We start from the raw sequence: 26,485 nt of genomic DNA, 5'->3' as shown, positions 1-26,485 counted from the left end.
ACAGTTGAGATATTTGATGTCGAACAATAATAATCGCGGTGACATCTGCCGGCTCGTCCCGGAAGAGACGTGCGAGGGCCGGCGGCGGAAGGGGTTAATCTCCTAAACCCAATAAGGTTGGATAGAGAGGCACTTGTTCGCTGATAAAGAAGCGATAAGATCTGCTTGGGTCGCTCCCTGGGTGCTTGTACACGGGGCAGAGCAAATATTGTTAATGTGCTGCTGCGGTTGACTTGGGCTAAGGCGAGGAAAAACAGACCCGAAGACACCGCCAAGGCGAAGGGTTCGACCCGAGAAAGAAATTGTGGCCTAGTCTGACCCGGCCTCCCAGGGTACCTAGAGTTGCATACATTAGTGTTCAAGGGGGAAGATTAAGATCTTTAGGTGTCTCTATTTCTTCTTTTGCCCTGTCACAACAGGGATCAGAATGCAGTTCAGTGAAGTGCCTAATAACCGGAGCAGTAGGTAGGGAAGGCGGGAGGCTCGACATTAAGACCCTGCCGTTTTGGAAATCCGATACGCTATTGACCCGCGCGCAACTATCTCAGAGCAGAGATCTGGTGTCAGCAGATTGTAGCTCGGTGTTGGGAGCTGTTCCTTCTACAGGGGGCTCCTGTAACAGGGGCCCATTGAGTCTGGGAAAGGCAGCTGGGGCCTGATGGGCCGGAGCTGCTGGGTGATCGATACTCACCGCCCTGCAACGGATGACCTCACTGTCATGGCTGCCGGCTGTGGACACTGCACGCTAGTCATTAGTGGCGGGGCACCAGTCCGGGAGCTTAGCCTTGTCAATACCTGACTCGTATGGATACTTCTGACCATCTGTCGGCGTATTGTGTGACAGGGAAAGCTCGTTTTTTTTTTTTTATAATGAAATAAATTGACGTTATTGCAGCACTCACTCAATAATGCAACACTATCCTTATTTGCCCTCGTCATTCTAATCAGAGATGGACATTTATGCATGAGTGACATCAACGCGGCAATTAAATTGGTCATTTAAATGAGGGGAGGCCTTCATCACCTCATCTGTTTGTTTTTTTTTTTTGTACTCACTTTCTCCCCCTTTTATCCCGTGTTTGATGATAGGAGAGGGTGAGCTAGAATTAGGGCGATGGGTCTTCCTTTGAGTGTCAGCCTAAAATGATCAGAGTAAAGATAAGAGGGTCTAGCGGCCCTCAAATCAGTCAAAGTGCCAAAGTCGGCCTTTTTCTCCTCAATTACCGGCTGTGTGAAGCCAGGGAGTGGAAGGCGCCGAGCCTGCTGCATTACTAAAGAGACAATCTATTTCCCCTTTGACCAGAGGGAGAGAAATCATTATGGCATGATTAGTAGCTTCGGCAGTGGGCGAGCATGGAGGTACAACGGGAGAAGCGTATTAATTGCCACAGAGTAGGGCACGAGCAAGATTGTTCTAATGTTGATTTGTAGAGCGGCGTGACTGGCAGGCTGACATAAAAGCTGATGTCAGCTCTCAGTTATACTGGCTCACACACAGAAGCTTGATGTCAAGAAGAACTCCAGCTCTGAAAGTCTTCCTCTCGATTCTCTTCGATGTCTTGCTCTTGTTCGATCGTGGCGCTTCCCCGCCCCAATCTCTCCTTTTTTCAGATGGACACCACCCCACCCCTTCTGTTCTCTCTCACCTCCAACTGATAGCTGCCTCGGCCGATTATTTCATCCGGCCTAGGTCCGTCGAGAGCCTCCTCTGCCGGCTTTGGAAGCGCTTTAATTAGCCATGTTAATATCCCCTTCATTGGCCTTAATATCACTCAACACCTTCCTCCATCTCAGCGGCCACCAGGGCCCCCCTGTCCTGTCAGAACAGCTGATTATTGAGAAGGATAGCTTTAATCAAACCTAATTGCAGTTCATTCTTTCTCACTATCCCCCTTTGCCCTCCATTGCCAACATCTAATGGCAGCGACGACTTGATATCCCATTAAAAAACAATTAAACAAGCTCCTTTTGTCTCCGTGCGTGCCAAAACAAGAGCACAAACTTCTGTAGATATTTAAGAAGTAAAAGAGCGAGAGAGCGAGAGGGGCCTCTCTTAATTGCTCTCGTTTCCACCGAGGACCAATTTGCGCCGAGCTCATGGAGAATCTTAACCAACTCAAACGTAATGGATGCTATAGGAGCGCTGCCGTGGACGATGAAAATTAAGCTTATCTTTTTAGCGGTGAAATTGAGCTTAATTGCCTTCATAACAGTAAACATAAAGGAGCTTCTTTATGAGCACGCCACCCAATTTCTCGCGTTTATTGTTTTGTTACTTTTTGCTCTTTGGTAGGGGGAACAACGTTTAAAAAAAAATCCAAGAAAAGTCCAACTCGGAAAGTAATGTGTTTGTTTTATGAAGTCAGTGCATTGTTTGGCAAATGTATTCCATCTCTTGTTCAGACATAAATTGTGTGTGCGAAAGAGACGCACACAAACACACACTGCCTGGCCTTACCCAATCTGTATGAGAGGCGACAGACAAATAAAAGTCGTATTTCAGGTCTGCTTTCCACAGATGTCTGCTGCTCTACATTATGACTCTTTGGGGAAATAAAAACAGGGTCAGGGAATTAGAGTACATAATGGTCATTTTGATGATCAGCCAACAGATGCAACCCGAAAACACAGTGAACACAATCAAGTGAAATGCTCTAATGACAAGTCGGCTATTTTATGGCCTCACCGCACACCAACAGGCAATCAGCATCCTGGCACGGGTTAAAACGTCTTTTATTGATGTCCGAGCCAAAGCTCCTTGGATGTGGAGGGAAAATATTTTCTCACCTCACCTCTCCCTCCTGGGCCCTGCGGGGCCAAGTACAAGGTATAGGAGTCTATCGAAGAACGCTTCTAAATGACCGGCGCATGTGTTAATGTGGCCGGGGTTAGGAGGGTCATTCCAGATGCTGATTTACGGCCTGGCCGCAATCCCACCGGGCGAAACGGGAAGTCTTAAGTGTTGAGAAAGCGTCCTCTCAGGCCACACGAGCCCGCGTATTTAGCGCGATGAAACGGCAATGGCGACTGACGTCGCAATCTATGCTAATCCGATGAGCTGCTGTGATTGTGTGGTCCCGCTACACGAGTACAATAGAAACCACAGTAAGTGCACTGCGTGATGCAAAAAATGTGAGAAGAAAGTAAATATCACAGCATTTCTGACAGCAACAAAACAAAGCAACACCAGTTACCATTCTGCGGCGGGACGTTGCGAAAAAACAAGTCAAATTCATTGTTTGTTCTGCGCAGTTGTGCAACAGCGCACAATAGGCTGTCACTGGGAAGCGGCTCGCTCATCGGCTCGTTGTTAATCTTCCCCCTCTTTAACTGTTGCCACGTCTTGAGTCGGATGTGAGGGGCCTCTCTCGGGCGACGGGGGGCTTTATCGATAAACTCGTCCAGAGCCGTGAGAAAGTGCGCACAAGGCGGGCTAACAAACCGGCCCGGCCCAGATCTCACTCAGACGTGACATTTGTTCAGAGACGATTAGCCAGGTTGTAATTTGTGGCATAATTGCCTCACCCACCCACAAGTGCATGGGTTGTGTGTGCATGCGTAAAGCGTGCGTCTGTGTGTGTGGCATACGGCGGTCCCAGGAGTGTCCGCCTAATTGCCTGACAGGACTATAAGTTTTGTGGCGCGCTCTCACCTTGTTAGGTCCTTTATCCCTGATGCTCTTCAAACAAGACCTGGTCACAGGTGGGCCTCATTTGCTTCCCTATTGAACAGGAGAACTTTAATTGCACAGGGGTGTCCTGGGATTAAAGAGGTGGGAGGAATATCAAGTGACTTTCCGCATGTTAGTGGCAGATGGGTGTTCAGAAAGACCTGTGAACTCAGGTGAAGGCGATGACAAAGAGACTGATGGTGTTGATTTTGAGGAGATAAATAATGTATCGATTTTGTGATGGCGTTTCCAACGGGTGCTTGATTGTGCTGATCAACTGTGCTCGCTGGCCACAGTGTTACCTCATTCAACCAGATACAAGAGCTGTATCAATAAATGTGTCTTGAGAAAACAACACCTAATTGACTGTGATTTTGTCTTTCGTAACAACCCCGTTGCTTTATACTGAGTGGTGTTTCAAATATTTGGAATACAGACACAGAGAGTGGCTACATACTGAATTTTGAATGTATTCTTTGAGAAATCTCCACCACTGCAAACAAACACCTCTCTCTCACAGCGTCCATCAAAACTGAGCACTATAATCCATATACAGAATACATTTAAACAGGGCTCTTGTTCTGGGAGTTCAGATATAACTACACCTTTGGACTGACTCTATTTCAGAGAATCCATAAAACTAATGTTCTTTTGTCCTCGTTGTGTCCACTCTTCCAGATTCTTCCTAAAGTTCTTCCTCAAGTGCAACCAGAACTGTCTGAAGAATGCAGGGAACCCACGAGACATGCGCAGATTCCAGGTGACTGAAATCCACTTCACACGTCGTGTCCCGTCTACTGCCGCCTCCTTGTAGAAATAAATCAAAACACACTCACATGTGAATCTAAATCTATTATTGGCACTGGGGGAGGTAAAAAACCAGGGCGGGGATCTGGTGTCTTATGCGCTATGGACGGAATATTTATAAGGGAATCGCATCTGACACAAATAAAGATATAGGATTTAGCAGTCCCATCAATTGTGTTCCTGACAGCTTTCTGAGCCTCAGCACAGGGGGGAGGACCATCTCAGCACATGTAACAACAGTGTTAACTCATGATCTGTCTGACAGCGGAAATTCATACCTGCATGTATGCGTGAGCATGCACTCTCTCTCACACTCGCACACATTCATATTTCCCTCCTACAAGCAACCTTGCTCACATATGCGCACACTTAAGCATACACATGTAGCACCATCTGAAAACTATCATTGTCGCGGGCCGGCAAAATGTGGCGATTTATTCCGAAAGGACATGACCACGGAGCATTTTTACTACTTCTTTCAACCTTCCTGCGTCTAATGTGTCAAGTAGTCCAGCCTTGAAACGATGGACCCCCCCCCCCGATTGATAATTGGTTTATCCCAACGCTGCATCTGTCTGTCCAGCCCACCGCCACGTGGAGTTGAAATTGCTAGAGTTTAGAGCGATTTGCACCATTAGGATGAGGACAAATGACGAGGGGGGGCATCTTGCTTGGTGATAGGCACTCGGGTTGGATCCAGGAGGAAGACCAGACATGAAAAAGACAAGGGTGTCTCGTCCTGATGTCACTGCCATCAGGTCTCTCCTGCCTGCTCGCGTATTCCCTGCGGGCGAATGTGGACTGATGCATGACAGACACCACATCTCGCTCCAGTGTCAAAGGGTCCACAAGAAGAAGCGGTACAGCACTTTTCCGTGGAGCAAAAATGTACATCTCGTCTCCCCCTTGCTTGGGTCCAACAGTTAATATAGCGTTTTTCCTCCAAAATAGATTTGCCAGATGCTCCTCCATAGGTGTTTCTTTGGCCAAACCTATGTACTCTGAATGCCTTCAACTCCACTTATTACCCCCCAAAACCAGCTGGAGGCCCGAGAGGGCCCAATCCATCATCCTCTGCTTGGCCCAGCTCTGAACCTGCTCCAAAGAATGGAGCTCTTTCACTTCCCCTTCTCGCTTTACCCCCACCTCCACCAGTCCCAAAAACTAACTGAGAGGGGAAAAAAGCGCCCCCCTAAATTCCACTGCTACAGCGAGGTCACTTACCGCCGAGGCAAACCTGAGAGGGGCTCTCTGTTTCCGGCTCAGACACACTTTAGCCATTCACATGTGGCCACACTGTTTGGAGATGTGGTCAGCAGAAAAACAACAACAAAAATAAGCATTATGAAATATGGAGTGTGGTTAGGAATCCGATCCTAGCAAAATGTTTGCTGAGTGATCGTAGAGAGCACGGTTCAGCTACTAATGACTCCAGTAATATTTTAAAAGGGGGGTGGGCCCGCTTCATCTTCAAACAGATGCACACGCTGATCAATAATTCTGAGCTTTGAGCCGTGATGACAGTTGGCGGAGTGGCTGGACGGAAATGTATTTCGGAGGCTCAAAAGTCAATTAGCTGTACACAAATGCAAGTCACTGAAGAGCAAAATGGCTGGGGTCGGGAACGTGATACATCCACACAAAATAAGTGTTTGAAAGGGGCTGCGCGCCTACTTCGGTCTGTCTTCAAATGTTATCATCTAACAGCTCTTTCACCTTTCTTTGCAGGTTGTCGTATCGACGACCGTCAACGTGGACGGCCACGTATTGGCCGTTTCTGACAACATGTTCGTACACAACAACTCCAAGCATGGGCGAAGGGCTCGCAGACTCGACCCTTCAGAAGGTACGCCTCCTTATCTGGAGAATGGTAGGCACATTTTTTGCATCTTTTGTTTGTTCAGCCTCTTGCCGCTTCTTTCACATCTTCTCCCATCCTACCAGCACACACCTAGTAGCTTCTAGGACATTAGCATCGCTAGTTTTTTTCCTCCATAACTTCCATTTTTAGACTCTTTAGTTATCCCTTTATCTACCAGCTGCCATGTTTGGAAACAGTATGGGTTACCTGGTGTATTTATTATTTCAGAAACAGTTTGATAATACTCCTCCCAGTCGGTTAATGCACCTACATCTGTCCTAAAAGCTCATGTGAAACATGATCAAATTGCTTAAGAATTTGGCTGTGAGGTCAATTTCCTGTCATTGGGTTCTGCAGATTTAGCTGTGAGAGAGCTGAAACAGGGGGAGGAAAGAGAGAGGTTGAGGGGCGGGTGGGGGGGGGGGTGTAGTGCATGTGTGCGTGTTGGGGTGGTGGTGGGGGTGACCTATGAGAAAAACAGAACTTACTGTTTTTCTTCCAACTGATTCCATATGATAGACTGATTGCCTGCACAGCCATAAGAGAAAGAGAAAAAGGACCACCAAACCATGGGAAATTCAAAAAGCAAAATGCACAAAACATAACCCTGTGACCTGTACGCTTTCCACTTGCATACGGTTGAAGGTTTGTTGAAAAAAGAAAGAATAGAGAAAAAAAAGGGGTGAACCGACGAGAGGCAATTGTGCAAATTGCTTATCTTCACATTTCAAGGGCCAATTATAGCTGGGCAAACAGTTTATATACACCACTGAGTGAACAGAGATTCTCGACACATTAATGGCCATTAATGGTTCTACCACCAAAAGCAAATGTAATGTTTAATACAACAACGACGACTAATAAACTAAAAAAAAAAAAGCAGACAATTAATATATCTTGGTACACTCCACAGTCCTAGTGGGGCAAAAAGCTAATCTATTTGTTTTTGTCTTTATTAATGACTCCTCTACTGGAGAACAAAATCAAATAATTAAAGTCCTGCCCGGAGCACCAAAGTCATTATGTTCGCTGACGTTCTGTTTGTGTGTTTCGCGTTTATGACACGATAGGTGTGGATCGCCTAGCAACCAGTTTCTTAATGAGGAGAGCAATTAAAGAGGTTGAGCCCTCGCCTCCATGTTCCCCCACTCCCCTGGGACCCCCCAGTGTTGTGTGTGCGCCTATGTCAATGTATTTGTATGTGTGTGTTCTTTACAGGTTAACCCAACCCATGCTTTATTCCTCTCTTCACCACACACTTCAAAGCAGCAGAGTGACACCCTGTAAAAGCGAGAAAAGAAGCGACTGTCAACCGCGCAGTTGAACATGTCTTTTGTCTAATAACTTTAACACACCCTCCCGATGCTTGGCTGTGTGTGTGTGTTCTACTTCACAACACCACCCCCGCCTCCTTTTTTCTTCTCTCTCTGCTACTATAAAATGCATCGGAAATCGGCGGCTGTCTTTGTTTTGCAGACTCCCGTCATGTCCAGTAAGGCAGCGTGACACTCGTGGGCAGGCGCTTGGCATTAAAGCTTTTTTTAAATGTATTTTTACACTCTTCCTCTGGAGCTCACTATCGCCGAAAAGCCTCGGATATGAGGCTGGCATAGTGACTGAGCCTTGTGTGGCTGAGCCAGAAGAGCATCCGCCTCTCCCAGCATCATTTGTGCCTCTTGCAATGATCAAGGGGTGCTGCCCCCTATTGGCCAACAGGCAGAATAGTCTGCTTTATGTCCATGTGACATTGAGGCTATGTTTTTAGCACTGTCCAACTCACGTATTTATTTTCATTATAACTAATGATTATTGGTGGTAAAAAAAAGAGCCTATGCAATTCCGTTTAAAAATACTAGCTCACCCTGTTTTCCTCAATATTTTTTGCTACCACTAAAGGTTTATCACTAACAACAGACAGAAAAAAATGGAAGCCACTGATGTAAAACATTAAGCAATGTTGGTTGAAAAAAAAAAAAAAAAAAACACATGGAAAATATAATTATAAACTATTTGTCTTGCTACCATAGTTTTTTTTGCCCAATATTAGGAATTAAAAAAAAAAAAAAAAACTAGAAACGGGTTAAACATTTTCCTGCAGTGCATCAGAAAAACAGATATTCTTGACACAAGGCATCTGAAAATTGTTAATGATACTCAGGTTGTTATGGTAATATCAGCAACAGTTCATGTTCATTAGGTACACCACCATAATTTAATGAATTGCTATTGCTGTATTACTTTTTTTCAACAAAAGTTTTAATTGCTACACTAATTTGTACTCGATTAATATGTTCATTGTTGTTTCTGAGTGCATTGCATCATACTGCGAGTCTCTCACGTCTCTAAATATGTAAATTATAACCATCCGAGTCTGAATTATGATTTGTCTTATGAATGGTATTAAATGAATAAGAAAAAAATGACATCAACATTGAGCATGAAATAGTTTTTTTGGAGCATGTTTTGTTACTGTGACAAAATTTGAATTCGATCCCAAACAATATTACGATCTACGCCAAAGAATCCATAGCAAGCCCCTAGTGGGGTACAATAATGCCAATAATTAATCTCGCTGACAAAACCCAGCCCTATGGAGGAGGTGGATATCTATGAACAATTTGGTGTTGATCCAAATAAGGACCGTCGGGCCTTGGCGGAGGTCCTGAGCGCTGCTGGGTGCCATTCTAGGCATTTTTTCCCACTTGTGTGCACACTGTCACACAACAAGCACATTATGCATTCAGACACAAATGCGCTTTGCGGTTGCCTGCCACTCAAACATGTATAGATTCAGGCTTAAAGATGCATAAACACGCTAACAAATAATATTTCGTGAGCACACACACACAAACGTACGCACGTTCCTTAGCTCACTATTATAGAGCCCCAGACAATATAGGAGACTCAGCATAGAGCCTGCAGCGCCTGCCTCATTTGCATGCCAAGTGGCTGTAATGCTGTTAGGGTTTATGCAATAAAGACAAGTGAATCCAGACTGCTGGGCCTAAGAGGAAGAAAGAGAGGGAGGAAAGATGGAGAGAAATGAGAGGAGGAGAGGGAGAGAGAGGTTGAGAGGCAGAGGGTTGTAGAGAGCGAGAATGAGAGAGTCAAAGGGAACAGATGGCCCAGGGAGAGGTAAAAGGTATAATCCCATCAGCTGCACTATCAACCGACCATCTGGACATCCCACAGCACAATTACAACACATTTCAGCAGGCAGAACAAAGGACGGCTTCACGGGGCTACATCAGACCTGTTTGAGTGTCACAATACCGGAGGCGCGACCTCCCAGGCTCAGATCTCGGATCAGTTTTGACGTCCTCATACGGCAGACCCGGAGGTCCGGGTGGGGTAGTTTGAAGTTGAGACTTGGATTTATAACACATTTGGAGAGCGAAAGTAGTAGTTCATTTCCTGTGCTGTAACCCAAAGTTTCCACTCGGGCCACTCTTCATGATGCTTATCGTCTGCTAGGGTAGGGTGGGGCGGTGGGGTTATTGTGCATGTCTGTCATCAGATCGCCGGCGCTGACTGTGTAATCCACTTTGCCACGGTCCCCATTCAGCACATGCTCCCCGCTCTGTCTGCGCATTGAGACATATGCAAATTTGTGGGCAGAAGGGTGGACGGCTTAGGGCCCCGGTCACTGTCTCTCCTTGGGTCGCTCGGTCTGTGCGTGGGTGGCGGTGTAGGTGTGTTTGCGTGTGCGTGCGTGTGTTTGCGCGCGACCGTGGTCGGCTTCAGGCTGCAGCTGCCCCTGAACAGTCACAGTCACCATCAGGTCCCCCCCCCCCTCCGCTTCCTACACGCCCCCCACTTCTCGCACTTGCTCTCATCCCCAAAGTCAATTTGTTTACAGTAATTTTGAAGGGTGAATTATTTGCTGTAATCGTCCGCACTGATGAAGGTCAGGCCCTCAGAGGGGGGCCCGGCGTGCCCGCAGAGGCTCGGTCCTCTTTCAGAAGCCGCGCTTCGCAATTAAGGAAAGCAAATGTCAGTCCTCCAGGCCTCACAAATGAAAATCTGTACGAGGTGATTAGCATGAAGTCAACAGCGCCTGTTAAAGTCAGATTCCCTGTAGAACCCATGTGTGTGCGTGCACTTTATGGGCCGGGAGAGACGGCAAACATGACCCGAACAGGCCCAACAGCAAGGCAAACAAAAGGAGATGTCTTGTCGGAGGTGATCCATACAACAAGGGGCCTACTGTGATTTACTCACTGGATGGAAAGGATAATAGAGGTTTAGGAGCCCAGGAAGAAAAAGAACCCAGCCGGAATAGTGAGGAAACATATGCACAATTCATTGTATATTCAAAGATATTGATGGAAATAGATTAAATTTGATGTGGCTGCTTTATGGATAGCTGTCACGCTATTTCTGTGGTAAACACGGTGTTGTGCCGAGCGCCATATTAAGGTAATGCATCAAATGACAGTGGATGTGAGGCGCCAGATCACTCAAATTAGATTATAATAACAACTCAGACTGTTGATGTATGGCGGAGTTGTGTCGCAGAAGTCACGCCAGATGAAAAGCATTGTAATAATAAACAATATGAAATGGATTGAATCGATCACAAAAACAAAGGGTGGGAGGGGGAAAAAAGCCTCGGCGTGAATAATTCATGAGCGCGTTCGACGTTATGAAAACTGAAACTACTTCGACTGCGCCCGCACTGTACTGCATATGCAGAACAAAAGGTAATGAAACAACGTGAAGCAGCTAAGCTTGAGCTTGTCATTTCCACTTTAACAGCCTCTATTCTTGACTAATTTACGACGGGCTTCCAACTTTGAAATCTTGCTGTACACGCCGGCGCACGCCTAATCAATTCCGATGGCTACATTTGCCCTGACACATCATTTGCAACATCAAATCATTTTCCTGGCGAGCCCGGCGTTTAGCCTTTGTGAAGTGAACCATTTGAAGGGTCTGCTTAACTACACCACTCCAGCGCGCTGATAAATGATTTTGATTCTCGTGCCTTAAAGGACAAATCCATCATTCTTCCCTCCCCCCACTCCTCACCGGGGGGCAATCTCCATGATATGTCTTTGTGAGGGCTCGGACGTGGAGGTGATACAGTAGCGTGTCTGTGTGGAACGGACGAGAAACGTCAAAACCCAGGTGCTGAATTTGCTCTTCTCTTTGTCTTGGATAAGCAGCCACCCCATGCATCAAGGCTATCAGCCCCAGCGAGGGATGGACCACTGGAGGAGCCACCGTCATCATCATAGGGGACAACTTCTTTGACGGCCTACAAGTGGTGTTCGGCACTATGCTCGTATGGAGTGAGGTACAATGTGGCGGAACGTCTACATGAGGGTAAAGGGGGGAACTTTCCCTCCAAGTCATTGCGTAGGGCTCATTATTTCTTCTCTCTAATACAGCTGATAACTCCCCACGCTATCCGCGTCCAGACTCCACCTCGACACATCCCCGGCGTGGTGGAAGTCACGCTGTCCTACAAGTCCAAGCAGTTCTGCAAAGGTGCCCCTGGGAGATTTGTGTACACTGGTGAGTCAAAATCTCTTTTCATTTCTCGTCATCTTGTCTTGCCCTCGCTGTAGTATGGAAAACATTCAGCCCGGTAGTAATGAACTAACCAAGGTCTTGCCTGGCTGAATGTAAAATGTGCAAGATCTGCACTGTTTTAAAGTAAAAAGGCTGTTTGATGGAGGGGCTTCGAGTGGTGCAACCCGATCCCTCTCTGACCTTCTGTTGTACAAGGTCGCTGCCGAGCTCTGTTAAACTCAAGCTGTCAGGATGACTCATTCTGCCAATTGTCTTTATCTGGATTGATATGAGACAGATAGAGCTTTCGGCTTGCTAATTGTGCCGATTTTGCAAAAGGAAGCGGGGGCGGAGGGAGGTTATGTTTTTGCTGTTACTTAGTTAGGAGGATTACACTAAAGCTACCATAAAACCTTGTGGACGGCTGGGGAATGGGCCAAATAAGCTGCCATTAAATTTAGGTGCAGATGAGGATAAAGGTGCGGATCCAAGGATTCGTTGCACTTTATTGAGTGCCTATCTAGTTACTCCTGCCAAGGAGGTTTATGCTGTCAGTGCCACTTGTATGTAAGCGGGATTTTTGGATGAAGTACTCACTGGAGTTGCATCAAACTTGTGGAGGTGTGGGGAACAGGCGAAAGAAAAAAAAATCTTTTTATTTTTCTTAGTTCTGTTTGGAATTTTTAGAGAACTTCAATGAAAAAACTTGAGGCATATGCATAAAATGTGTCTTTATAATTTTCTTGTAGAGTACAGCAATACCTCTGTGTGGTGTGAAAGTAATATGTAAAAAGAAGAGAGAGGTGTGTGCCTCATGTGAGCATGTCACACTAAAAAGTGAAGGGATGTGATTATCTTGGCTAACAGAAGGAAGTGGTGGTCTTATCTGTCATCATTGCTGAGGAGACAGAGGTTGCTGGGGTCAGAGCCTGTCTGACCTGGAAGCCGCTGTCTGTTGAAGGTCTGATGGACAGAATGAAACAGGGGTGCGTCAAAGCACTCTCACTCGAACCCCCTTCACGACCGCCACCATCACCCCCAGGCCTCAAGCGCAGCTCTGGCCTTGAGCGCAGCAGAATTGCAAAGTGGGGGCCGCCACCCCCTCATCCAGATCCCTCCATACTGAGGCAGCTGTTTCTAATCAAGACCCTTCTCTCCCTCTACTTGCTCCCCAGACCCCCCCCTTCAGCCCCTCGCCTGCTTCAGCCAAGCGTCCCCTTCTCCTCCAACCGTGCAGTCTGGCCCAGCTCTCTTGCATTTAACCTCCCTAGCAGGAGCGGAGCAAAGGCCAACAAGGCACCGGGATAATGAAACAGGAGTGCAGTGTGCCCGTGATAGTGCATGTGTGCCTGTTTGCCTGGGAGTGCACGAGAGGGATGTGTGTGTGTACATGTGTTACCGCGCAGCCTTGAGAAGGTGTATAAGTTAAGACATTAATGGCTTCTATAGCGCCCCGGTGAAAGTGGCAGGTCCCTAAAGAACAGACCCCATTAGTCACAGAGGCTAAGCGGATTGGGATGATTACCATCAGGTTTTAGCCAGGAAACGTGTCCCCCTTTCTCTATCTTTGTTGATTTTCTTCTCTTCTACACCCTATTCTTACTCCATCTTCCCTCAGTACTTACTCACTTCCAGTTAGTATAAGGATACAATTGCCCCTGGAGGCAACGGTGGTACAATTGATTAGTGAATTAAAAGAGAAAGTCACCAATGAACAGGTCCAGCTCCTCTGTTCCTCCAGTCGCTGTGTGGCTCATGAGGATTGACACTTGTGAATGACTGGTTGCTTTTTCACCCAATTCCACTAATTGTTGGGCATTAGAACTGCAAATGGGCTCTTTGCAAATATCTGAGGCTGCTTGTCTTCAGTGATGTTCAAAGTCAATAAAAAACTAGTTACATTAGAAAATGATATGGTCTGTGATGGACATAATCAAGGTACATCAATGGCTTATGGCCCCAGCTGTGGCTTTAGCACACTGCCTATTACATACTTTCTTTTCCAAGTTTGCTCTTCTTGCACCGTCTCCCTAATTGTGGAAATGTAAGTCACCCAATTCAAAGAAATTACCACAAATTACCCAGAGTCAACTCAAATAGCAGAGGGGCACATCCTCACTCAGGTTATTACCCTGAAACCACTTCCAAAACTCACAATCCATTCGCCGAAAGAGAGCACCCCGCAGTGTCAAATGTTCCTGCTGGCATTTCCTCTTGGACGTTTTTAACGCTAACGAGACAAACAGACAAAAAGCATAAAAGTTCAGTAGGTCGCAGTTTCCAACATCCTAAAGGAGCGCATATCTCCCCTTATGTTTTGTGTTAAGTTGTGTGGGCTAATTTACAGTCTATCCCTTTTACCTTTCAACAAAGTGTTGTCCCTTCGGAAATTGCGAGCTTGTCCTCTGTCTAATCCATGTATTGGTTATCCATTGGTCAGGACAGGACCGGTAGAACTGACTGTCAGCAAGGTTGGAGAAAATCAAAAGGAGAAAGTCCGAGCAGCACCTCGAGTCAATACTTTATTATTCTCTATCAAGCACTGCAAAGAAAGCAGCCTGGTGTGATCAGGAGTGCCCCCCACCCCCTTTTGTTTTTTAAAACAACATTTTCAACCTCATTTGCAGCATTGTCACCTTATTTACGGTGCAGTTACTGCACTGTATCGAAGAGTAAATCATAAATAAAAACTGGAATGTAGAATTCATCCAATTTCATCTCCTAATTGCATCAAAGCTTTTGCTTTTCTGTTGTGGCCAAGTTTCTACAAAAGCGCCCCTCCAGGGGTGACAATGCAGGCCCACGGTAATATGGTTCCGCAAGCGGTCCTAACACACTCAGCCTCTATTTATCCTAATCAATGACATCCACATAACCAGGATTGCTTAAAATGAACCCCTTCCGCGCCCTAGAAAACGCACATTTACCAGGACCCCATTTGTCATGGGTAAATTGAGGGTCAGTAAACTTCGCCTGCATCCTCCAGTGGGGATCCAGAACATGCATCATAACGTTACGAGAGGATGATTGGCGAAGGCGAGCTGTCACACATTTGTCAGGGGGAAGGGAACATTATTTGCTAATTTCCCAAGCTGGGCACTGACAGGGTGCTTCGTCTTCAGACCTTTGGTGACCAGCATGGCTTCTCGGCTATTAGTACAAGTCAAGTGTTTTTTCTCTCTCCCTTGCCCGCCCCTTCTCACTGTAAAGCAGCAGTAATAAGAGGCGCGATTCGTTCGACCTCACAGGCTGGCGGCGCGCTGGTTGAAGGATTTTGGATAGAGCAGATGCCCCATGCCGCGATCTGCTCTTGCCAGGCCTTAGTTGTGTCCAGACAGCCTTGAGGGCTGATGGATCACAAACTTTACTTGTCAAGGTGACGCTATCGACTCCACTGCACCAAAATCTGACAAAATGGGTATGAGGCAGTCATTCATCAACATAAGGACAAAGGGGTCATGTGTGCTTCATTCAATAGAGGTGGGGATCAGCAAATGTCACTCCAATAAAGAATGGAAAAGCAAGATGGGGCGAGTGCAAATGTTAAGGATGAGGTCTCTATTTTTTCTTTTTTAAGTTAATGTTTTAAAAATGTTGTAGACATGTCTAATTGGTAGTATTGAACTGAAAGTAGTCAAGGCTTGTTCTTGTGCTAACGTTTTAGCAAAACTCAAATTAATCTTGCTCCACTCAAAACTTTATGTGGTCTTGGAATAACTCCTTGACTTTTTATCTGATGTAGCTCTGTGCTGTTCTGTAAATCAGGCCTATCCTTAGGTCTCCTCTCCACCCTCCCGACACTTTGAAGTCCCAGATTCAGCAGCTGATCAGATGTGGAGTTTCCGTTTCATTTCCTGTCTTGGAAGGGTTGGGTTCGGAACACCATCAGACGTCGCCCAACTACGGGGTGAGGCCTACTGCAAAGATATGCCTCAATCAAAGGCATTCGAGAAGGCATGTAAACAGATGCACCGGGGGTGTGGGTTTGGGGGAGAATGCATAATCGCATTTACAATATTATTATTATTATACATAGAAGTTGCCTGGGGGCGATGAACTGCTGCCATGAGAGTGGACTGAACAGGCATTTATAAAAAGTCATCGCCACAGCCAAGTGGGTTGTAACCAGTTGGCACAAGCCTAGTAGCATGTGTCAAGCCGTGTTATCCAATAGCCATACCTGCCTGTCTCATTACAAGCGGGGTATTTAGCACCGTCTCGGCGGGAGCAGAGCGGACTCTGACTGCCAAGCTAGACGGGCGTCGTTTGAAGGCCTTGTGAGCTTGCGTGGAGTGCGACAAGGTCCCACAGAGGAAGGTCCTTGTGTCCAATTAGGGGGCTGACGTGACACGTGGCCGCACTCCCCCACTGTCAGGCAGCTTGTCAGGTAGGCTTTGAGAAGCACACTGTGGGCATTATTCCACTGCGTGTTATCAGCAAGTGACCTGTGAAATCCGACTCCAGGAAATTGATTGAAATAAGTACTTGGCCATGTATCCCCCACCTTTTTAATACATCTCTGTGCGAAATGCATTGTGGGAGGAAAATGAAAGCATGGCTGTATGTTTTCTTCCACACTAAAAGATGGTACTCATTGATTTAATTTTAATTGGACACACTTTTTGCCCCCTAGTGTCGTTGGAGGTGTGTTTTGTAATGGCTAAGAGAATGGATTGTCTTTAGTAAGTCACAGCATCAGTTGCCTGCCACTGGAAAGACAGACAGGAGGCAGGGAGGGGGGCTCTTGATAGATGAGGATCTTTCCCCATTTTTTCCTCCTCCTCTTGCCCCATTTTTGGAGCCATCCACACCCAGCGGGCTTTAAAAGAACTCCACTTCCCTCCCTTCCTCCTCTCCTACATTGCCGCATTTTGATTGAAATTCATCGGCAAGTTTATTGAGAAATGAATGAGGGAGGCAGCGTGGTATTGACTTTGGGAGGAAAACACAACTCATCTTGAATGAGGGGGAAAACGCGGTCGTAATTTAGCCGTCATCGATCCGTGCCCCGTCCATGTATTGATCTTCATTTTACAATATTAATTTGCGCTTGCAATCAGCTGTGAAGGGAACCAGTTTTATTTCTGTTGGACGGTAATGCGCGAAAGTCCGCTGATGTCCTCAGAGAGGTGGCACGCATACTTGAGATGTCATTCAAGAGGATTGAACAGGTGTCTTTGGCCCTTTCTAATAAAACAAGAGAAATGACGGCAGTGTGAAATAATGGATGTGCAATCTGTATCATTGCTCCCTTTTAACCGTGTTAATTACATTTTATCATTTGCAGGCGCAATATCTGCAGCAGAGTGTAACTGTCTTGGTATTTCCATCTGTATCGGCTCAAAGTTCATGAAATTTCAATGAACATTGATCTCTCTCCATTGATTTATCTTAACTGCAGATCTTTGAAATTTTAATTTCCTGTTCATCTTGAGGCTGCTGGAGGTGGAATCACTCAATGATAACTGGCTCCAGTGGATGGAGATGATATGGTCAGTGTCAAAGCAGATGAGGTTTGCTTTGCGTGGGTGTGCAGTGAAGAATTCCAATTTGGCTTGGTTTGAAACGGTGTTTTCATCTGCATGCGTGTTTTACTCTCTCAGTGCTGTTTCCTACTGTGGAGTCCAAAAGCATGGCATCTGGATATCTTTTTATGTCCAACATCCGACTGCAATCCCTCGCCAGTAACGCAGAGTGAAAACCTTTTCACTCGTTATGTGGATGTCTCCGGCAACTCCAGCGGAGCCCGACAAGATGAGATCTTTACTGTATGTTTGCTGACGCTGTTCCTGAGCCACATCCTCCTAACAGATGTGCAGGTGCCTCCGAGGCTTCACTCGCACTGTTTGACAAGTCACAAATGCAATAACACTTGAATGAACTTCTGCCTGTGCTGTTTATCTGTCTCCCTCTTTCCAACTCCCACTCCACCTCTAATTTGTGTTAAGGGGAAAGAAAAAAAAGAACTGCTCAATGGTGTAGGAGGAGTGGAGATAAGCTCGAAGCAGTTAAGTATAATTAGCGAAAGTAATAGCTGGCAAATGGCAACAAGGCTAGGTTTTTATCTCCTGGAAAGATAGAGTTATCGTAATAAGCCGTAATGGCTGGCAGGAATGCTAGGACGCGGTGCAAGCTTCCATTCAGGCTCATAGACTTAACAAGGAACAATTTCCCTGAAATTTACTGCTTTGCTCAAACATTTCCCTATGTTTATGTCCTGATACAGTCACTCGAAACATGTGCTCAATTCAACTCCATATGGAGCGAGGGCACATGGCGGCGTATCGCCATGTAAGCACTTTGCTCTGCCAATGTCGGCTGGAGAGTGTCAGCACAGACTCCATTTTTAGTAGAGACTAAAGCAGCTTTCTGGAGGAAATGTTCAGCGAGCCAATTAAGGCGTCCGATCAAAACAAGATCGGGAAGTGCACATTCCTGTCTGAGGAATTCCATTGGAGCCCGGCCACTGGCTGCTTGTACGCGTGCGCAACATAGAAAATTGGAACTGATACGGTCGCAGCTGCACACAGAGTCATGCATTCCATTTCTTCATATTCTGAAACTTGATCATGTGCTCGCAAAAGAACGAGAAGGTCAGAAAACTAAACAAAACAGCATTCCTCGAAGACAAAATCATGGGGAATGAGACTTTTTTTTTTTTAATAATTGGCTGAATTTGACAGACGTGTTCTAATCTAATAATCACGGATATTAAACTGTGGAAAAAAGCTTTGTTAAACAATCAAATCTCTTATCTGTAGGTCTAGCAGGGAGATAACACGAGCGACGTAATGAAACAGACCGTGTAACCTGGCCAAATTTGAACAGAAGATGAGCTACAAAATGAAAATTCTATTAGTCCATAATCTCGCCCCCCCACCCATCTCGCTAGCTTGACTGTGCTCTTCATCTGCTCTACAAAGTATTCAAATGCAAGTCTTGCCTTACCTCCCCGTGTCTCTTTTTCTCTAATTATCCATGAGGTCAGTAAGCAAAATGGGGAAGAAGCCAGGAGATCAATACAAATTATCCCTGAGCAAACCAGTGCTGACAGTTTGAATTGCAGCATATGTTTACCCAAAATCAGGCAATTTATCTTAATATCAGCCGAGTAATGCAGCAGGGGTGAGAGGTCACACAATCTCTCCACCTCATAATTACCCACCTCTAAAACAGGAAAGTGGTATTGATTGGCCGCGGGCCGGGAAGCGGGCGTGACTGGAACGTGCCAGCAAAACACCCTTCCTCCCCCCTCTAAACAATCCACCACCGCCACCACCCGTATCATAGCTCCCCTCTATCCCCTGCCCTCTTCAGCCTCCCCTCCCCTTGGCTAGACTCCCCACCCAGGGAAGGATTTATGGGATGTCTGTGGTGGGTTTCATGTTTCCATGGAGCGATTGAAAGCTCTCATAGAAAGGAGGGGCAGGACAGTGTGAGGCATACGCCCCCCTTCTCCTCCGACCATTTAATGAAAACACATATTGGTCATTAGTAATTTGGTCATCATATGGTTAAATAATGACAATAAATTTGCTTTTATAGCACTTCAATGGCACTTAGTGGAACGCAGACCTCTACCAAGGCCAAACTAAATTTAGTCATAGATACCATAACATTTCTAACTTTTGAGGTAAAAGAATTAGTTACTGAAAAATTAAGGAAGAAAATGGTTTACTGGTTTAAGAAAATCAAATTTAGAGTTTTTTTTTTTGTTTATCAATTCGATCAAATTCAAGAGCTCTCAGTCTGACCACTTGGAGTTGATGTCACAGGCTCTAAACAATTAATATACTTGTATATTTATAATATTTAACTTTCAGGTAGCCAGGCATGTGCCGATTACCAGTTTCAAGGTATACGGTATAATGAAAATATTACGGTTTCAAAACCGCAAAAATTTTCCGCCATAACGTCCCTATGGTATTAGTATTTTTTACGTCCCAAAAATGCAGGGAAAAATCCCTCGCTTGCAGCTGCAACCCTCCCCCACTGGTTGTTGCTCAGTGTCAGTGAGTCAGCTGTGCCACACGATGGCTGGAGGAGGTGAAACTCCTGAACTTTTTTCCCCCAGCAAAGAAAACGAAATCGCTGGTATGGGAATACTTCGGCAACAGAAAGGTTACAGATCGCCGCGGCTTAGAGGAGGAGGGACAACCAAAACTGACAAGTAAAACATGTTTGCATAGGGTGGCTGCCAAGGAGGCAATACCTCCAATATGATTTCGCATTTATACAAAATTAGAAGTTAGTAAGCACTGTTATGAACGTTTCCCATGAGCTACGAGAGTTAACTCCAGCGTGTTTAGTGTGTCTAGCGGTGGTAAAATGTGTTTTTTTCTCTCTCTGGCAACTGTCTGTGTTGAGAAAGAGTGTGTGTATAACGTAAACATGATACAATGATACACACGTGCTTTTTACGGACAATAATTCAATTATTTTTGTTCTGATTGTAATAATGTTGAGCTGTGGCTGTAGGTTCAGGCTCACCTAAAGGACATAATTTATTTTAATTTTATTTAGAATGTTTCAGTTTATTATTTTTTTTAATTAATTAATTAATTAATATTTTTTTAACTTAATATTATATTTATGTTCCAATTTGCGAATGTTTTGAAAAATAAAAATCATGTTAAATGGGATAAAGGTTTTTTTTTTTTTACCCAGATATCTCAAAGTAACACATTTTGGAGCTGTAATTGCAATACCGTGATACCGTGATATTTTGGCTTAAGGTTATCATACCGTCAGAATCTCATACCGGCGCATGCTGAAGTAACATTAAAGCAACATGAAATCCACCAGATAGACATATAAAAGTGAAATACAGTGGTACCCCGACATCCGATCCTTTCGATATCCGACATAAAACTTGACTCATGCTCGAAATACGACGATTTATGAATGCCTCGCAGTTTCATTGTTTTCTCGCAAGACGGACACACGGCGGATTTTCTTGTGAGAAAAATCAAGTGGGTCCCAAGAAGTTTAGTGCAGGTGGTGGAAAAAGGTGACGCTCACCGTTGAAATTAAGAAGGAAATGATACAAAAATATGATCGTGGTGTGCGTGCCAGTGAACTGGCTAAACAATAGGACCGGTGTGCTACGACCTCCGTTCGCCAGTTAAGATGACAATAAAAACGGTTCAGGAACAGCATGCAAAACACAACCGTCACATTAGAACCCAATTCGTTACATTATTATATTATTATTATTACGATCTGCATTTAAAATTGACTTTTTTTGGCATGTGTAATTGCTATTTGTAACTGTACCAGCAGTATTTATTAAGGATTTAGCGTAGGTTTTTGGGCTGTGGAACGAATTAATCGAATTACAATGTATTCTTAAGGGAAAATCCCGCTCAACAACGACATGCGACCATTTCGACTTACAAACCAGGTCCTGGAATGTACTAAATTCGTATGTAGAGGTACTGCTATATTGGTTTTAATTATTTTCTGTAATGCAGCTGGACTACCATGTGGCATTTTTAAGATCTTGGAGGAGCGGATTTAAAGGGAACCCCAGACTTAAAGACTTATAGGCTCTAATAAGCCACAATTGCAACTTTTACAAAAATATGTTATTAGAAATACATGAAATATTGCCGTTGATATAAAAATCTATATTTAGTACATATTTTGACCTACGGAGGGCACCATGTTTTATGCGTGCAATGGAGGCTCGGGGTGATGACGTAGTTTGTCACTGTCACCAGGGGTGCCCAAACTACGGCCCTCCACATTTGGTCCGGCCCACTGAACGATACCAGAGAGCATTTTGAATTTTTTGTTTTTTTTTTCTCAATAGTGTTATTAATTTCCTGGCTTTTTTCTGTGAACAACCCAGAGAGGGTTATTTGGTTATTATCTATTCAATTAATAGTGTTATTATTATTTATTATATTATATTATATTATTATTTTTATTTTATTTACTTTTGTTCCGTGAAGAATCCAGAAAGGGTTATTTAATTGTGGCTTTCTGAAAAACAACAATTTTTTACATTTAGGCACTCCTGCAATCGTCACACTTTTTCTGTTACAAACTGACCCCGGCCCCTCATCAGAGAATGGAAAAGTTATGTGGCCCTCACAGGAAAAAGTTTGGGGACCCCTGCACTAGACCAACACTACGGGGTTACTCCAATTCCTTCTACGCGGCGAGACTTCCAAAACATGCGCACAACGGTTAAAAGCGTCGAGTACTTACTATTCGTGTTTTTATTGAGTCTTTTGTAACCTTTTAATTGCTCTAAAAATACTTTTTGCATGTGTTTCCCTCTCATACTTTTAAGCATTGTGTTTTCTTGTGGTAGCTTTAAAGCAGATTGTTGATCTGTTGACCACATGAGTCACGGAGCATATTTAAAACACCCTTATTTGATATTGCTAAGTTTAAGTATTTTCTTAAGGCATCTTTAGTATGTTCAGTCTGTATGCATCTAAACAAAACAAGCTGAAAGTGTTAAGTGGTATTGGGGTGTTAAATTCGCCTCTTGTAAGACGTTTTGCCGGTGTAGCACATTTTGGCAGAACACCGTTTTCTTTTTCCTATTCTCATCTCATCTCATCTCATCTTTCTTGTACATTTTGCTTTTGCTGCTCGTTCTGTGAAATATCGACAGTGTTGTCATGCTCATTAATGTTCTTCTCGGGTTCAAAATGAAAGGGTTTAACAGATGACATATTTATGTCGCTGGAGCCCTGCAGCGTAACCATGTGATGTCACCGCCCTGTGACTTCAACAACAATGCCGATCTACTAGTTAAACTAATTTACAAATTGTACAAAAATGAAAATATCAAGAGGAGTTTCAATATCACATTATTTTAACTCATAACAACATATTTCTTTTAAGAACAACAAGTCTTTCTATCCGTGAAGCCCTTTAAAGATTAAATGCAATTTTTTTGTATGCTAATTAAGGCCATCACTTTTAAAATCCAATTTTATAGTTTTTAAGAATATTGTTTGACCACACCAACAAGTCTTCCTTGACCAAATCCCTAACTTTCCAAAATGTTTCTTAAAATAATGTTGGATGTAACCCATTGGTTCATGGAAAACAAACCAAAAATTCCAATAATTAACTAATTCGTTACCATTAACGTCAGCCATCCATTTGGACTGGGACTTTGCGTGCAAATGGATTGGCGATCTATGGTCGTCGAAACACGATCATTCACAAAAAGTCTTCACAGTTTAAATGAATTAGACATCTATCTTTGTGAATGGCAGTGAAATTCAGGGCCGGCCCAGCCTATACGTAGACTATGCAGCTGCTTAGGGCCCCTGACCACTAGGGGGCCCCCAATCTGGCAATTGTTTAATTCATATTCTATTTTGTTTACTACAGTTTGCTTTATTTGACTTTTGTGAGTTTTGATACTTGATTACAAGCCTAAAAAAATAAAAGTTCTTCCTTAACATCTTTCTTTCCTCTTTTAGAAAAAGGTTTGGCGCTATCTACTGTAAGTACTGACAATCATTTGGGGTGAGAAGTTTGAAGTATGCAGTGCAACAAAATCTGATTAATATACAAAATATGGATATATGGGTTGGATTGCATGTATGGGTTTCACAGTACACTGTGACGAAATGGTGGGCCAAAAATATGGGCCCCTTTGCATTATTTTGCTTAGGGCCCCCCAAATGGCCTGGGCCGGCCTTGCAGTGAATGAGTTAAGTAAGAGGATTCCTTCAATGTGTGTGGCATTAAAAGGTAAAGCCAACAGTCATTTTGAAGATATCAGGATGAAAGAAAATCTTTGTACCGAGGACAAAAATCTGTGGCGCAGCACAAAGAACGCGCAGGTACGGCATTTATTTCCCCGGCTGCATAAAAGTGCTCAGTATATATCATCAGCAGCTCTTACAGGATTATTGACATTGTCTGTGTCTGTCTGCGCCAGTGTACATGCCGCGACTACAAAACTGTCAACTCATCAACTGACAACGCCGTTTAGCGCTAATGCAAGTCTCCATCAGCTGTCACAAGCATTTGCATGAAATCAATAGCAGATGGCGGTCTGTGTCACCAATTTCATTACGCCGGGGTTGTTACAAAGATCATCTCCATGATAGATGAGAGAGTGGCGTGTCGTCACGCCGGCATCGCGCCCGACTTTGGCTCTGTCGTGCGCGCGAGTCGAGGGCCTTTATAGTTTCATTCACATATGTGAGCACTTAAGCCTCAACGCATTCTTTCAGGATATCATATCCTTCCAATCGCACAGATCGCATGTCTTTCCATTGCTATCCGGGCATCATTATCATTGGCAAAGGCACATCACACCGAGCACCTCTCCTAGCCGAGGTCTCGTCCTGTAGCGCGCGCCTTCCCAACTGTGTTCCCAGCATGCCTGGCGGCTGGAGCAGGCCCCAGCTGAGGCAGAGGACAGGAGAGCGTGATGTATCACCCTGAGAGCGCCCACTGACAGCCTCTGATGATGGATGGCCTGATTATGGAGTGCTTTTTACACATACACAATTTACATCACACTGAGCGGCGGGGTCTAGCGGGGCCGCGCATGCACATTCGCTCGCACACTCCCGGACAGGTGCACGTGTGAGTGTGCATGCACGAGCGCATAGATAAGAATGGGGTTGGAAATAACAAAGGAAAGGGGGCAAATTCCTCGCCACTGCCTTGTCATGTACGATCAATACGCCAGATCAATCCTTTATTAAGGGGAAGATGGCGTTTGTCCACTTGGTGAAGCGGGCCCTTTTGTCGCTTTCAGGACGCATGATGACCTGCCAAATTAGATTTCCAGCAGTGTATGTTACTCAGGTGAGGCGGGAAAATGAGGCCGCATTTTACTGTACTTGCGGGCTACGACAGAACCTTGCTATCGATTAGCACCCTGCATCGGCCATGCCTGAACACATAATTGCTGCATTTGATCACGCTAGAGCTGGCAATTACTGTAGCCGGGCTTCTGTGGACAAGCGGAGCACAAAGGTACAGTGAGTGTATGTGTTGTGTATTTAGATGTGGGTGGCAGTAAGAGCAATAAATGTTCCTGTGTGATTTTGTGTCTTATGTGTGCATACGTTTGGCACATTTTCTGTGGTGTCGAGCAAGTTCAGCGAGCTGTACGGTGTTAATGCTGAAATTACATGCTGAGTAATGAGTGATGGGCCAGATTACAGGCTGAACAATGAATAGAGGCAGGCACTTCTTATTAGTCTCCATAGAAAGCCATTGATTTATGAAGCGGCTCGCTCGGTGGAGTTACTCTCCTGAAAATGATATCTACATTGAGAAGTGATGTTCTCTATTAAGTCGTTCCTTCCCCCTTTGCACTGCTCTCCTCCCTTCCTCCCTCCGCTTCTCACCCGGTCCTGCCTATGAGTGTACACATGATTGTTTAGAAGCATGCGGCGCTGTGAGGAAGCCTTCAATTACCCATTAGGACTGTCAGACATAAAGCGGCCCCGCTCTCACCAAAGTCTTGGTTATGATTCATTTACTTTGTGCCCCTGATTCATCGCCCAATATGCCTCATGCTCCAGATTACTATTTGAGGGTTGGGAAAGATTGATGGCTCCGTGGGATCCGCCGCCGTATTTCACGGGCGCTCTGTTGCTGTACAGTCGGTGGCCAAGTGTGAGATGACAGCGGCTTACACTAGATCAATGTGTGGACAGCCTTTCACAGATTATTAAAGCTCTGTTAGATTAAAAGAGACCCGCTCTGTAGTTTAGGTGTAGTCAATATTCTACAGTAGATAAAAAAGGGGGAGGGCCCCTCGCAAGGATCCCGCAACTGATGTAGGTCATCACGGCTGTTAATGGAATAACACTCTGTGACACGAGTGTCACAAGTAACTGTGTCATTTTCTATTGCCACCCACTGAGTCGCCGCTTTTTTCATGAAAGGATTTGACACCCCTGAGGTTTTGTTGAAATTAGCCATTCTAAAATGACTTTTGTACTGTAAACGCTAACAGATTGCTCAATTACTCTTTTCCTGGCAGTGTAAAAAAAGCCAAAACACGAACGTTTGTAACGCTCATCTCCCCTCTCGTGCAGCCCTGAACGAGCCCACCATCGACTACGGTTTCCAGAGGCTGCAGAAGGTCATCCCCAGACACCCCGGCGACCCTGAAAGGTTACCAAAGGTCAGTCCGCCATCGCTGGAAAAAGTGGAGTTAGGATAACTCTGTGCGGTGAATGTGAGAAACAAACAAAGCCACATTACCACCAAAGCATAGTGCTTTAAAAAGGAACAGCTTTGCCTCACATATGTGGCTTAGCCACTAGCCAGCGTGGTAATTGCATTGGTTTAGAGTGAGGAGAGAGGCGTAAACTCTCTGTGCGGTAAAATAGCTCAATCAGGCGTTTTCCTCTCCAGTAGTCTGTGGAGATGGTAATCTGGTCAGAAACGACGTCTGCGCCCTCATTACCCCGCTCATGTTTTCCTTTCATTTTCTGCAGCTCGATTTGGTTTAATCTTTTGTTTACAGAACCCTGTGCCGTAAACCGCCTCGTCTTACCGCCGCTAATAGACAAAGACTGCATGTTATTATGCTTTGGCTTTCTTATTGTTTTCTTTTGAACCCGGGCGAAGCAATTGAAAGCCACGTCAAGTCTGAGATGCTCTTGTGTGGCACATAAACC

At 45.0% G+C, this 26,485-nt stretch overlaps 1 protein-coding gene across 4 annotated transcripts in view; it reads left to right on the top strand.

The window, feature by feature from the left end:
* The window catches only part of ebf3b (EBF transcription factor 3b), a 120,830-nt gene that overhangs the window by 81,549 nt on the left and 12,796 nt on the right, over positions 1–26,485 (top strand). For 2 of the 4 annotated variants that reach the window (XM_057848399.1, XM_057848401.1), the window contains exons 7-11: positions 4,349–4,430; positions 6,206–6,323; positions 11,507–11,637; positions 11,732–11,858; positions 25,898–25,986. In XM_057848399.1, coding sequence (XP_057704382.1) covers positions 4,349–4,430; positions 6,206–6,323; positions 11,507–11,637; positions 11,732–11,858; positions 25,898–25,986 — 547 coding nt within the window. Of the gene's footprint in view, positions 1–4,348; positions 4,431–6,205; positions 6,324–11,503; positions 11,638–11,731; positions 11,859–25,897; positions 25,987–26,485 lie in introns of all 4 variants that reach the window. The other 2 variants (XM_057848398.1, XM_057848400.1) reach the window with 1 other exon arrangement.

The sequence above is a fragment of the Corythoichthys intestinalis genome, chromosome 10, assembly GCF_030265065.1.
Source record: "Corythoichthys intestinalis isolate RoL2023-P3 chromosome 10, ASM3026506v1, whole genome shotgun sequence".
Taxonomy (NCBI): domain Eukaryota; kingdom Metazoa; phylum Chordata; class Actinopteri; order Syngnathiformes; family Syngnathidae; genus Corythoichthys; species Corythoichthys intestinalis.
This window is presented reverse-complemented; position numbering and strand designations above follow the sequence as displayed.